Genomic DNA, 13,214 nt, shown 5'->3' on the forward strand with positions numbered 1-13,214 from the left:
TCTCTGAATCTTTTGATGATATTATGCACTGTAGATGATGATATGTTCAAACTCTTTGCAATTTTACACTGTCGAACTCCTTTCTGATATTGCTCCACTATTTGTCGGCGCAGAATTAGGGGGATTGGTGATCCTCTTCCCATCTTTACTTCTGAGAGCCGCTGCCACTCCAAGATGCTCTTTTCATACCCAGTCATGTTAATGACCTATTGCCAATTGACCTAATGAGTTGCAGTTTGGTCCTCCAGCTGTTCCTTTTTTGTACCTTTAACTTTTCCAGCCTCTTATTGCCCCTGTCCCAACTTTTTTGAGATGTGTTGCTGTCATGAAATTTCAAATGAGCCAATATTTGGCATGAAATTTCAAAATGTCTCACTTCCACATTTGATATGTTGTCTATGTTCTATTGTGAGTACAATATCAGTTTTTGAGATTTGTAAATAATTGCATTCCATTTTTATTTACAATTTGTACTTTGTCCCAACTTTTTTGGAATCGGGGTTGTAATTATATTTGTCATTTTTTTCATCAGCTCAAATCTGAGCACCTTGGAGCATGGTTGTATCAAAGTGACACGCTGTTCTTAACTTTTAAAGAAATCTGAGCAGCTCTTACTGTCCCCTCAGTCATTAGGCCATCTCCTTATTCAGTATTTGATCAATTTAGCACTGTTTTAGGTTCATTTGTTATCGACTGGCTGATATTTTTTTCAGTAAAATATAAAATAATGCCAGTTTGGATTTCCACAACTTGTTGTATAGCTGTACTGGGATACTTCCACCTTTTCTGTTTAACTGGCATTTGCACACATCCTCTGCATGGGGGTGTAGTGGTTAGCACTGTCTCCTCACAGCAAGAAGGTTGTGGGTTTGAGCCCAGCAGCCGACAGGGGCCTTTCTGTGTGGAGTTTGCATGTTCTCCCCGTGTCTGCATGGGTTTGCCTTGCCTTACCACATGGGGTGGCCTTGGGTTGAGGTGCCCTTGAGCAAGGCTCCTAACCCCCAGCTGCTCCCCAGGCACTGTAGCATGGCTGCCTACTGCTCTGGGCATGTTTGTGTGCTCATTGCTCATGCATGTGTTCACTGCTTCAGATGGGTTAAATGCAGAGAGGAATTTCACTGTGCTTAAGTGTACATGTGATAAATCATGTTGTTGTTCTATCTTCTTGACATTTGTTAATGCTTTTGTTGTGCCAGAACACGCTCAAAGCATGTTCTGAAATTCCTGACCTAGAACACTGGTTCCCAACCCTGGTTTTCAAGTACCTTTGCCTTGCATACTTTGTTTATTCTTCTCCAACACTCTCGATCCAACTAATCTGATAATGGCAGAATAGTAGTCTCGTAAATCAGACCTGTAGCTTTCACTAGAAATTTCTGGTAATTCTTCAATAGACATGTTCAAAGAATTGCATGAAGAGGATGTTTGACTCCGACATCGCAGACGGCTGATCATAGACTTGCCTTTATCCCACTGACGAATACGCGAGTGTGTCTCATTTATTTGTTACTAACAGTGTTGAAACAAAACTTGGAATAACTTTTAAAGATCAAGGGAGTCTGTGAACTTTTGTTCAGTCCAGAGACAGTATCTTGGTCTGGAAAGCTTCTTGCTTGGAAACCAGTACAGTCAGGTGCTGACAGCCAGCTGGATGGGAATACTGTAAGATTTTTAAACTAGTGGATAACAAAATGTGCACCAGGTATCAGGCACTCCATGGGCAGTTGGAGCATCTTAGTCTGAGTCCACATTGATGTAACCAATTAAAAAAAAAAAAAAACCTGGAGAAATGTGCAGAACATGGCTATTTTTGGACTACATTACAGTACATGAATGGCATTTAGCAGATGCTTTTATCCAGAGCTACATACAACATACCCATAGCAGCCTGGGAAACAGTTGGGGGTTAAGCCAGTATGTCACTGGGCTGCGACAGCCTGCCACTAGTTGGACACACAACAGTTGCTATAAAATATGCAAATTAGCGACAATTTTCACTTGGAATCACACTGAATTGATATTCGCATATTTTACCGCAATTGTTATGTCTCCAACTAGTTGCAGGCTGTCACAGCCCAGTGAGATACTGGCTCGCACTTCCTGTCTCAACTCGCACTTCCTGTCTCACGGAAACTGACTTGAGAAGGGTTCATGACAGCTTTCTGACACCAGCGACACATTTGCAGCTATTTTGAGAGAAATTTTGTTGCATGAGTTTTTTGAACATGTTCAAAATTTCAGCGACGAAGGAGCGACACTTTGTGACTCATGCGAGGAAATTGAGAAGCTCCGCGAATCTTTCAAGACACTTTTGAAACTCTCTCGCGAATGACACTCGCAATTTGTCACAAGCTGTCGCAGCCCAGTGAGATACTACCCTTAGGTGCCTTGCTCAAGGGCACTTCAGCCATTCCTACTGATCCAGGGAATCAAACGTGTGACCTTTTGGTCCCTAAGCCCCTTCTCTAACCATTAAGCCTTGGCTTCTCCTGACTAGGTTATCCCATGACTAGGGTTGGGATTCACTGACCTATAAGATGGCCAGACTTTGCCATGCAGGACTTATTTGCTTGGTGTTAATGTGGTGTGTTTCCTTTCAGTGTAAGGAAATCACTGGTGGTCACAGCAAGATTGCATGGCCAGGTCAGAAGGTAATCTCCTCAGGAAACCAATCTGCCACTGCTTTCTCTGTGAGCACACTGAGGGATGGTCACTTCAATTCATTCAGAGTTCAGTCTGTGCATTCCTAACCTCACAAGTACCGTACATCTCTGGGGAGTGGCTTGGGGTCATAGATAATTTGGTGGGACAGGAGGATGTTACAAAAATAACTTAATCTCAACCAAAATTAGGTTGCCAGCCTATCACACTTGTCGTATGATAAAGGCTGCTCTCTGGTGAATTTTTAGAGTATATAACCCTGTAAAAATGAGTGGAGAGTCAACAAAATTGAATGAACTTCAACAAATTAACAACGTACACCAGTTTTCAACAAGAGAACACAAAGTTGTAGTCTGGTCTAGAAACCCAATTCTAAAAAAGTTGGGACGCTGTGTAAACTGCAAATAAAAAGAGAATGCGATAATTTGAAAATTATGGAAACCCTATCTCATCTCATCTCATCTCATTATCTCTAGCCGCTTTATCCTTCTACAGGGTCGCAGGCAAGCTGGAGCCTATCCCAGCTGACTACGGGCGAAAGGCAGGGTACACCCTGGACAAGTCGCCAGGTCATCACAGGGCCAACATATAGACACAGACAACCATTCACACTCACATTCACACCTACGGTCAATTTAGAGTCACCAGTTAACCTAACCTGCATGTCTTTGGACTGTGGGGGAAACCGGAGCACCCGGAGGAAACCCACGCGGACACGGGGAGAACATGCAAACTCCACACAGAAAGGCCCTCGCCGGCCCCGGGGCTCGAACCCAGGACCTTCTTGCTGTGAGGCGACAGCGCTAACCACTACACCACCGTGCCGCCGGAAACCCTATATTTACTTCAAAATAGTACAAAGACAACAAATCAAATGTTAAAACTGAGAAATTTTATTGTTTTGTGAAAAATATATGTTCATTTTGAATTTGATGTCAGCAACACATTTCAAAAAAGTTGGGACAGGGGCACAATTACAACTGTGTTGCATCACCTCTACTTTTAACAACACTGTAAATGTTTGGGAACTGAGGAGACCAGTTGCTGTAGTTTTGAAAGAGAAATGTTGTCCCATTCTTGCCTGATATACAATTTCAGTTGCTCAACAGTTCGGGGTCTCCTTTATCGTATTTTGCGCTTCACAATGTGCCAGATGTTTTAGATGGGAGACAGGTCTGGACTGCAGGCAGACCAGTTTAGCACCCAGGCTCTTTTACTGTGGAGCCATGCAGTTTTAATATGTGCAGAAAACGATTTGGCATTGTCTTGCTGAAAGAAGGAAGGCCTTCCCTGAAAAAGGGATCATCTAGATGACAGCATGTTGCTCCAAAACATGTATATATATATCATTCAGCATTAATGATGCCTTCCCAGATATACAAGCCACCCATGTCATGTGCACTCATGCACCCTCATAACATCACAGATGCTGGCTTTTGAACTGTGCACTGATAACAAGCCAGATGGTCCCTCTCCTCTGTAACCTGGAGGACGTGGTGTCCATGAGTTCTAAAAAGAATTTCTACTTTTGATTCGTCAGACCTCAAGACAGTTTTCCACTTCGCCTCAGTCCATCGTAAAAGAGCTCAGGCCCAGAGAAGGGGGCAGTGTTTCTGGATATTGTTTATATCTGATTTTAACTTGCATTTGTGGATGCAGTAATTAACTGTTTTCACAGACGATGGTTTTCTGAAGTGTCCCTGAGCCCATACAGTGATTTCCACTACAGACACGTGTCTGCTTTTAATGCAGTGTCTCCTGAGGGCCTGAAGATCACAGGCATCCAGTGTCAGTTTTCAGCCTTGTCTCTTGCATTCAGAAATTTCTCCAGATTCTCTAAATCTTTGAACGATATTATGTACTATAGATGATGTGATCCCCAAATTCTTTGCAATTTTACATTGAGGAATGTTATTCTTAGTGTTGCAATGTTTGCCCACACAGTCTTTCACAGAGCGGTGAACCCCTCCCCATCTTTACTTCTGAGAGATTCCGCCTCTCTGGGATGCTCTTTTTATACCCAGTCATGCTACTGACCTGTTGCCAATTAACCAAATTAGTTTTGTTTGTTTTTTTAGCATTACACAACTTTTTCAGTCTTTTGTTGCCCCTGTCCCCACTTTTCTGAAATGTGTTGCTGACATCTCATCTCATCTCATCTCATTATCTCTAGCCGCTTTATCCTTTTACAGGGTTGCAGGCAAGCTGGAGCCTATCCCAGCTGACTATGGGCGAAAGGCGGGGTACACCCTGGACAAGTCGCCAGGTCATCACAGGGCTGACACATAGACACAGACAACCATTCACACTCACATTCACACCTACGGTCAATTTAGAGTCACCAGTTAACCTAACCTGCATGTCTTTGGACTGTGGGGGAAACCGGAGCACCCGGAGGAAATCCACGCGGACACGGGGAGAACATGCAAACTCCGCACAGAAAGGCCCTCGGCAGCCCCGGGGCTCGAACCCAGGACCTTCTTGCTGTGAGGCGACAGCGCTAACCACTACACCACCGTGCCACCCCGTGTTGCTGACATCAAATTCAAAATGAGCATATATTAAAAAAAAAAAAATTATATATATATATATATATATTAGTACTGTCAAGCGATTAAAATATTTAATCGTGATTAATGTCGCGACTGTCATAGTTAACTCTCGATTAATCGCAATTTAATCGCACATTTTTGTCACATGAAAAACCATTGTAATTCTCTTATCAGCATAAAAAAGTGAATGGGCTTGCTTTGTACCAATGTTTTTTTTTTTATTGCAGAGCATAACACGTCTTGTCACAGCCACTGCAAAGTCGGGCTGGAGCCGCCGATGGGAAAACGAAACCTAAGCCGAGCACCGTGGCTCTTCGTCCCGAGGCGCGGGGCTAGCACGCCCTGCCCGCACTGGTTCTTTGGGGGGAGGGCAGAGTACTCTGGCTGTGCGGGGCGTGGCATTACAGTCTAGCTGCTATCGTTTTTCTAAGCAAAGTCTCTGTTCCAAGTTCCTGGCAGTTTCAAAAGCTTATGAAAAACCTACATCATGTCACAGAGCGTTAATCTCACGATAAAAAAATTATCGCTGTTAAAATTGAGTCAAGTTAACGCGTTAATAACGCGACATTTTTGACAGCACTAATATATATATATACACACAGTTTCTCAGTTTCAATATTTGATATGTTGTCTTTGTACTATTTTCAATTAAATATAGGTTTTCCAAGATTTGCAAATTATCGCATTCGGTTTTTTATTTACAGTTTATACAGCGTTCCAGCTTTTTTAGAATTTGGGCTGTAAAAGCCAGCGTCTCCAGAACAGACAAATCACGAAATGCTCAAAAAATACAGTTCACTGTTGATAAGCCTGAATATCTCTGATATAAAAATCTCCCACATAACTATTTATTTTCCCTTGTGAGCCAGGAGGTTTGTTTATAGAGTGCGTACTATAAATGAGGATGGTGGTTGAACACGAGGCCTATAGGTTGGGACGCTGAGGGTTTTTATAGGCTGAATGTGAATCTGTGCCTTCATCACTGTTACCTCGCTGTTGACATTTTTGGTCATAAATGTAATCTTTGTTCAAATTATCCTTGGACGTGGTGAATAAGCAGACTCATTGTCCTTGCAGGTACTAAATTCAGGCAGAAATATGATCTATGACCACTTTCCGTTTGTTTGACTCATGTATGCTAAATATGGATCTCATACAGCTTTAACCACAAATCAAGCAGGATTTTACTTCACTATTCAGCTTTGTCACATGCATTACATATGTTCTGCAGTGTGAAAGAAAAGTCCCTAATGCCTGCCTACTCAGGATACTGACCGAGTCTTTCAAAAAGTTTTATAGTAATTGCCATCTGACCGAGCCTGCTTGTGCTGCCATAACTCTCAGAGTCTGAAATCTCCTTTTGTGGAGTGCACTCCTCCAGGCTTTTAGTTCAATTAGATTATCCATTTCATCCAGTCTAGAATGAATGATTGCCGTCTTCATGGTTTTTTTTTTTTACTTTAAGGATTCTTATCACCTTATGCATTCTGTGATTCCATCCGGGAGATTTGCTTCCTGTTTGTTTTAAATGCTGTGCTGTTCATGAAACTGTGACTGAAAATGTCAACTCAGCATCGCTCTTTCTCTCTCTCTCTCTCTCTCTCTCTCTCACACACACACACACACACACACACGTTCTCTCATTCTCTCACTCATTCACTCACTCTGTCCTGTCTGCGTGGCATGTGGATGTCCGTGTCATATGGTTCAGGGCTAGGATGTGTTGACCCACCTGTTGTGTTGAAACATTCTGCCTGTTTTGCAGATTTGGACTCTGGACCAAAGGTTACTCCAGAGTTTAACCTTTAGTGAAAACGCATGATGTGAAAACAGTGAGGTAATAGAAATACCTTTGCAAGTGAATGCAAAAAGACAGTCACTTTTATGTGTGTGTGTGCATGTGTGTGCTAGTAGTATAGCAGTATGGTTGTTTAAAATTGTGAGAGGTTCGAATTGATTACTGTTTTCCAAAACAAAATCAACACAACGTTGGTTTCTATCAAACCTCCATGTCCAATAAAGTGCTACGTGTTCGACTATCTGCAAGCTTCCTCTTAGGCTAATGACACACGGGGCAGCTTTTTGGGTACTGTTGTTAGGCTATTGCGCTTCGACACTTTCCCAATGAAATTGGGCAAATGGGCAATTCCATGTAAATGTCAACCTCACCATGCAAAAATAAAGCAACATGTAATACATCAAAACCACTCCCAGAGATATCAACTAGGCCTGTATTTTACAGATGTGAAGAAGTTGAACCAATTTGTCACAAGAATTGTTCCCTTCGCCTTAATATATCAGTCTTTCTTTCTTATAATGTAAAACCCAAGCTAAAATCAACTTTGATCATGTACAATTCTATATTATTGCCACAAGCCACAGAAATGTATGCTAAAATCCACAAAACAGCAAAACAATAGCCATCCTAAATATTATTTAAGAACTTTGATAGTTTTAGCTGATATTTAGAGTTTTTCAAAGGGTTATGGTGGTTAAATTGCTGATTTTCTAAACATATGCCATGTCCATTTCAGACGCGTCACATCCATAACGGAATTTCGTCACATCCATAACGCTGACTTTTCCTTCCGAAACTCTGCATGAAATACAAAATATTTTAAACAAAGATTTTTTTAATATTCACCTTGGACCCGTCTATCAAATGGATATCTCCATTTCGACATTAGGTTTACAATTTCACAGAGTTTGATAAAAATGTACAGTCACCCAAGAAAAGTGATACTTTTTCTGTCACATCCATAACGCATCTTTTATTGGCATTTTCTGGCATGCCCTAGATGTACTATGGGAATTGTTCTTGTTCTATCACTTCTCCAGTATGGTACAGCCTTAAAATATGCAACACCTGTTTAAATACTGGGAGACAATAAAACATGCACTGGGTCATTTGTTGCCATTTTGAGTTCAAGTGTCACGTCCATAACGCTGGAATTGCTGAAATATAATTTCTATCTGAACGATTTTGATCATCTTGGGCAACTTTTGAAGATCATCCAATCAGAGTGCTAGCAGCAAATCACATGACCACCTGAGAGCTTCTGAAATTTTCAACAAAGATGGCGGCATCTCAATGGCAGTGGAGCGAAGAAAAAGAGAGACAGCTTATATCTTTTTATGCCGGTCAGTTGTTATGTGTAAACCCAAAGTGGTGAATTTACTTCATCAAATGCTTAGAAAACCAACAGACATCTATTTTTATGTGCTCAGGTTGTAATTCATACATCGATTTTTTTTTCAGCTAAGTGTAAACTGCCGTTAGATAACCACCGCTCCATAGAGATTGAACGGGATTTCGCTAATTAGCGGTGGTTTTTGCTAACATAGTTAGCTGAAAGTTATTGCTAGCGATGTAGGGATAACGTTAGCTCTCTTGCGTCACGTTAAAAGTGATAGGCAGCTCATGATTTTTTTTGGGGGGGAGTTGTAATAGAGCTTGTCTAACTTATTGTCTGATCTAATTCACATACAGAACATGACTACTTGTGGAACCCAAGAGCAAAACAGTACAAACTTCGGGATCTAAAAGAGGAAGCTTTTCAGATGCTCTGTCAGCCCCTTTTCCTCCTCAGCAGCCGTCTCCTGGTCCATGTCCTTTTGTCTTTTTTGCTGAGATGAGAATTAAACCATCATGTTTTTGTGATGTATATGCCAGTTATTAGTTATAGCATATGTGATTGAGGCTAGTAGCATTTTTAAAGAGATTTAAAGTGTTTATTATTAACAGAGTGATGTGGTTATTTTGACTTATAAATGTTAAAATAATGGCAAGTTATTTTTTGACCAGAGTATCTATTCAGTTTTGTTCCTGAAGTGATACTTGAGTGAAATAAAGGCTGACGCCAAGACTAAAGTGACAGCTGCAAATGTTGGTGTTCATCGTTGTGGTGTCTGTGTCCGGGGCAATAGATTTGCTCTTATCTGATTGGTTGTTGCCAATTGTCTGTTACCCGAATTAGTTGCCCTGTGTCTCACCCGGTTGCCTGTTGCCAGCAACATTGCCCAAAAAGTTGCACCGTATATCGCCTTCAGAGTTTCAACTATTTTACTACATCTGCCTGGAAGGCAAAGTACAGGATTGTAATAAAAGTGTGAAACTGTTTAAGGTACTCGGTGTCATCAGTATAAAGTAGACGCTGTATCATGCTACTGCCTCTTGCACTTTTCTTGACTACCTGTTCATTGTCTCACAACCCGACTTTAGCTTGTTAGTTAAAGCGAATGCGAATAGTTACACGAAGAAAGTATTATGTCAGTTATCATCAATGATGTGCTGGAAGACTGACATCTCTATTTGGTGTGGTTGATGTAACCTGCTGCAATAATGTTCTTGGGTTTCAGTCACATGACTTTTCTTAGCGATTTCACTTCCAGTAAAACAGCTGGTGGTCAAGCAAACCAAAATGGCTGCCGTAGTGCAAATACCTAGCGATAACTTAGAGTATGCTCGTAATCTAGAAGCCACTGCTCGCTTTAGATATATTCAGAAGATTGCTATGTGCAATGGAATCGACCCCTACAGTCTGGGAAAGAAGCATTTGTCATACGATCTCGAAAACTACCCTTCAGTCGAGTTCCCCGACATCTCGAACTATCTGGTGTTGCAGACGTCCTTCTACACCGCAAAACAGATGAAAGCGTGGAAGAGTATGGAGGCTTACAACCATTTTTGTATGTGGCTGGGTAAAGGACCTCATGATCAAGTTGCTGCCGAATGAATCCTGTATTGTTTTTGCCCATCTAAGTATGTCTCATCTCATCTCATTATCTGTAGCCGCTTTATCCTGTTCTACAGGGTCGCAGGCAAGCTGGAGCCTATCCCAGCTGACTACGGGCGAAAGGCGGGGTACACCCTGGACAAGTTGCCAGGTCATCACAGGGCTGACACATAGACACAGACAACCATTCACACTCACATTCACACCTACGCTCAATTTAGAGTCACCAGTTAACCTAACCTGCATGTCTTTGGACTGTGGGGGAAACCGGAGCACCCGGAGGAAACCCACGCGGACACGGGGAGAACATGCAAACTCCGCACATAGATTTTTAAAACAAAGATTTTGCTCTTACTTTGCACTCTTTACCTTCCTCTGACTGCTGTTTGACTTTATCATGACCTAATTTCAGTGTTGGAGCCCAGTCAATGTCGTTATCGCCGAAAAGACCGCTAGGATGCCCTGTTAAAGAAAGCGAGACATGCGTTGTTTTCAATATGGTGGCCATTGAGTGAGGAGTAAATAAAGAAACAGCTGGGGACTTTAGCACTTCATGACTAAAAAAAGTACTGTAAAATAATACCACATAGCAAGAAAAGTACTTGGAAAACACTAAGTACATAGCTGAGACGGAGATACAAACCTTTCACCAAGTGATCACTGCAAACTCGAGCACGCTTCAACTCGGCTCACTTCGATTTCACTGAGAGGTTCAAAAGCCACCTTTCTCGACATCTTTTTGTGAAATCCTGTGTTTGTTCACCCTTTTTTATTAGTTCATGGGGAACCCTGAAGAAACTTTTATCAGTTTCACGGTTGGAGCGATTCGAGCAACCTAAAACAACGCAAGAGTAAGGCATTTTTCATGCAAGCAATGCACGTTCTCCGTACAAACGCTTTGTCAACTGAGCTTTGGTAGACCACCGGCTAAAGTTCTGAATAACTAATGAGGCGGATGTGACGTCACGTGAAATCCAAGAATAGTATTAGAAACAACCACAGCATTATCAATCAACATTTATTCCTAACTTTGGATAGAGAACATCTATCCAGATGCTTTCTAGCTAACTAACTTAGAAGATCACCACACCTCAGTTCAGTTCTTCTGGCTCACAGTGTGGCATCAAATGTTCAGTGAAGCTCAGATAAACGCAAATCAGTGTGGTGACTGTTGTGTCATGATAAGCCAATCAGGTAAGAGCTTCAGGGCTTTTAATTCTCCATATAACCAAATCCATGTAAATGACATAGAAACATCTGGCATCAGCAAGCAGAGAGAGATTGTACAGCAGGATGTGATGAGCAGACTCGTGACCTGAGCAAAGTTTCTGGGAAAATTTGCACAAGTCGGTTTAAGTCAAGTCAAAAGGGAGGAGTCTTGGAAGTTTCTGGATTGTTTAGTACTGTACCAGTTCTTTTGTCAGCTTTCAAACATCTCATCTCATCTCATTATCTCTAGCCGCTTTATCCTTCTACAGGGTCGCAGGCAAGCTGGAGCCTATCCCAGCTGACTACAGGCGAAAGGCGGGGTACACCCTGGACAAGTCGCCAGGTCATCACAGAGCTGACACATAGACACAGACAACCATTCACACTCACATTCACACCTACGCTCAATTTAGAGTCACCAGTTAACCTAACCTGCATGTCTTTGGACTGTGGGGGAAACCGGAGCACCCGGAGGAAACCGGGACACGGGGAGAACATGCAAACTCCGCACAGAAAGGCCCTCGCCGGCCACGGGGCTCGAACCCGGACCTTCTTGCTGTGAGGCGACAGTGCTAACCACTAGACCACTGTGCCGCCGCTTTCAAACATATAAAGAGAAATTACAAAATGAAAGCAAAATAATCGACTGACTTGGAGAACGTAACCCCAAATTAGGTCTCGACTGGCCTGTGCTCTGGCCTAAAGAGTGGTTTAGAGTTTGCTGAGGAAGTACTAAACAGATACACAGCACTTTACACACAACTGAAACATTCTCTAAACAAAACCAGATTCAACAGACTGAAAACATTGTAAATGTTCATCTTTCCTTATCTCTGTTTTCCACACTGTTCCAAATATTCCTGTAGCAGAATAAACTTCCTTGAGCGTCAAAGGACTTATCCCGTATTTTGATTTTGCTATGTTACTTTGTCTTCTGTAGGCTTTACTTATGTTCTGGTAGCTTTGTGCCACACTTAAATAATATTGGCTGGCACTGAGAGGTATATCAGATATATTCCATTTAGCTAACATGATACTGAACGAATCGAAGACGAGTTTGATCTGTTTGATGTTTTGGTAGTCATGGTTGTTTTGATGGTAGGCCAGATGAGCTACTACGTCTTTGACGCTCTGATGTTTATGTAAGATAATTGAGTAATAAAGTGCATTAAAATTGATTCTGAATAATTATGATGATCATAATCTCAATATTAAATAAAATGATCGCATCGCTTCTTTCTGCATTCTTAGATTGTTTTTTTTTCTCTTCCTTGGTGTGCAGGAAAGACCAGAACCTCCTTTCCCCAGTGAACTGTTGGTATCTGTTGCTGAACCAGGTGAGGAGGGAGAGTAAAGACCACGCCACGCTGAGTGACATCTACCTGAACAATGTCATCATGCGCTTCATGCAGATCAGCGAGGACTCGACACGCCTTATGAAGAAGGTTAGAGCTGCAGCTGTCCTGCTTCCTCAGTAGACAGACCAGAAAGCGAATAATATGACCACTCGAAAGCAATATGCTTGTGAATATTCTTTATGTTTCCTGGTGGTTAACTGAGCTCCTGAGGCTCCCATGTGGAAGCATATCCGCCATTTGGTCTGTTTTCGGTTTGCCCTTTGTTTGTGTCTGTGTTCTTTTCTTTCAAGTAACTCTCACCATGTCTCTCATATACACCAGACATCTGTTCTGTTCTGTTCTGTTATATTCAAAGGACTAGAGCATAAAATACCACCCACTCGAGACATGACTGCCCTCTCTGTAGTTAGCCCTTTGTGAAACAGGATCATATCATGTGCCTGCGCTTTTTGTGGTTTTTGCCTTTCTTTTGAGCAGTGCCAGTATTCTCTTGTCAGAGCCGTGAGGTGGGTTTGACCATATGGCCAGTTGCGGTTCCACTCTTAAAGAGAAGCTGTAATCATGGTTCCCTCTGGCTAGTTGACGTCTGTGGCCCTTTTTCAAAAAGGACGGCTTGTTTCACGATCATGCGCTCCTATATCACTTTAAGTTGACCACAGGACTAAATTACAAGGCCCAAACATTGCAGGGAGATGGTT

General features: G+C 42.1%; 1 protein-coding gene across 5 annotated transcripts in view; it reads left to right on the forward strand.

Moving 5' to 3' along the window:
• The window catches only part of srgap1a (SLIT-ROBO Rho GTPase activating protein 1a), a 287,015-nt gene that overhangs the window by 115,304 nt on the left and 158,497 nt on the right, over positions 1-13,214 (forward strand). For all 5 annotated transcript variants that reach the window (XM_060923667.1, XM_060923668.1, XM_060923664.1 and 2 more), the window contains exon 3: positions 12,441-12,603. In XM_060923667.1, the coding sequence (XP_060779650.1) occupies positions 12,441-12,603 (163 nt within the window). The remainder of the gene's footprint in view (positions 1-12,440; positions 12,604-13,214) is intronic.

The sequence above is a fragment of the Neoarius graeffei genome, chromosome 6 (genome assembly GCF_027579695.1).
Source record: "Neoarius graeffei isolate fNeoGra1 chromosome 6, fNeoGra1.pri, whole genome shotgun sequence".
NCBI classification, from domain to species: Eukaryota; Metazoa; Chordata; class Actinopteri; order Siluriformes; family Ariidae; genus Neoarius; species Neoarius graeffei.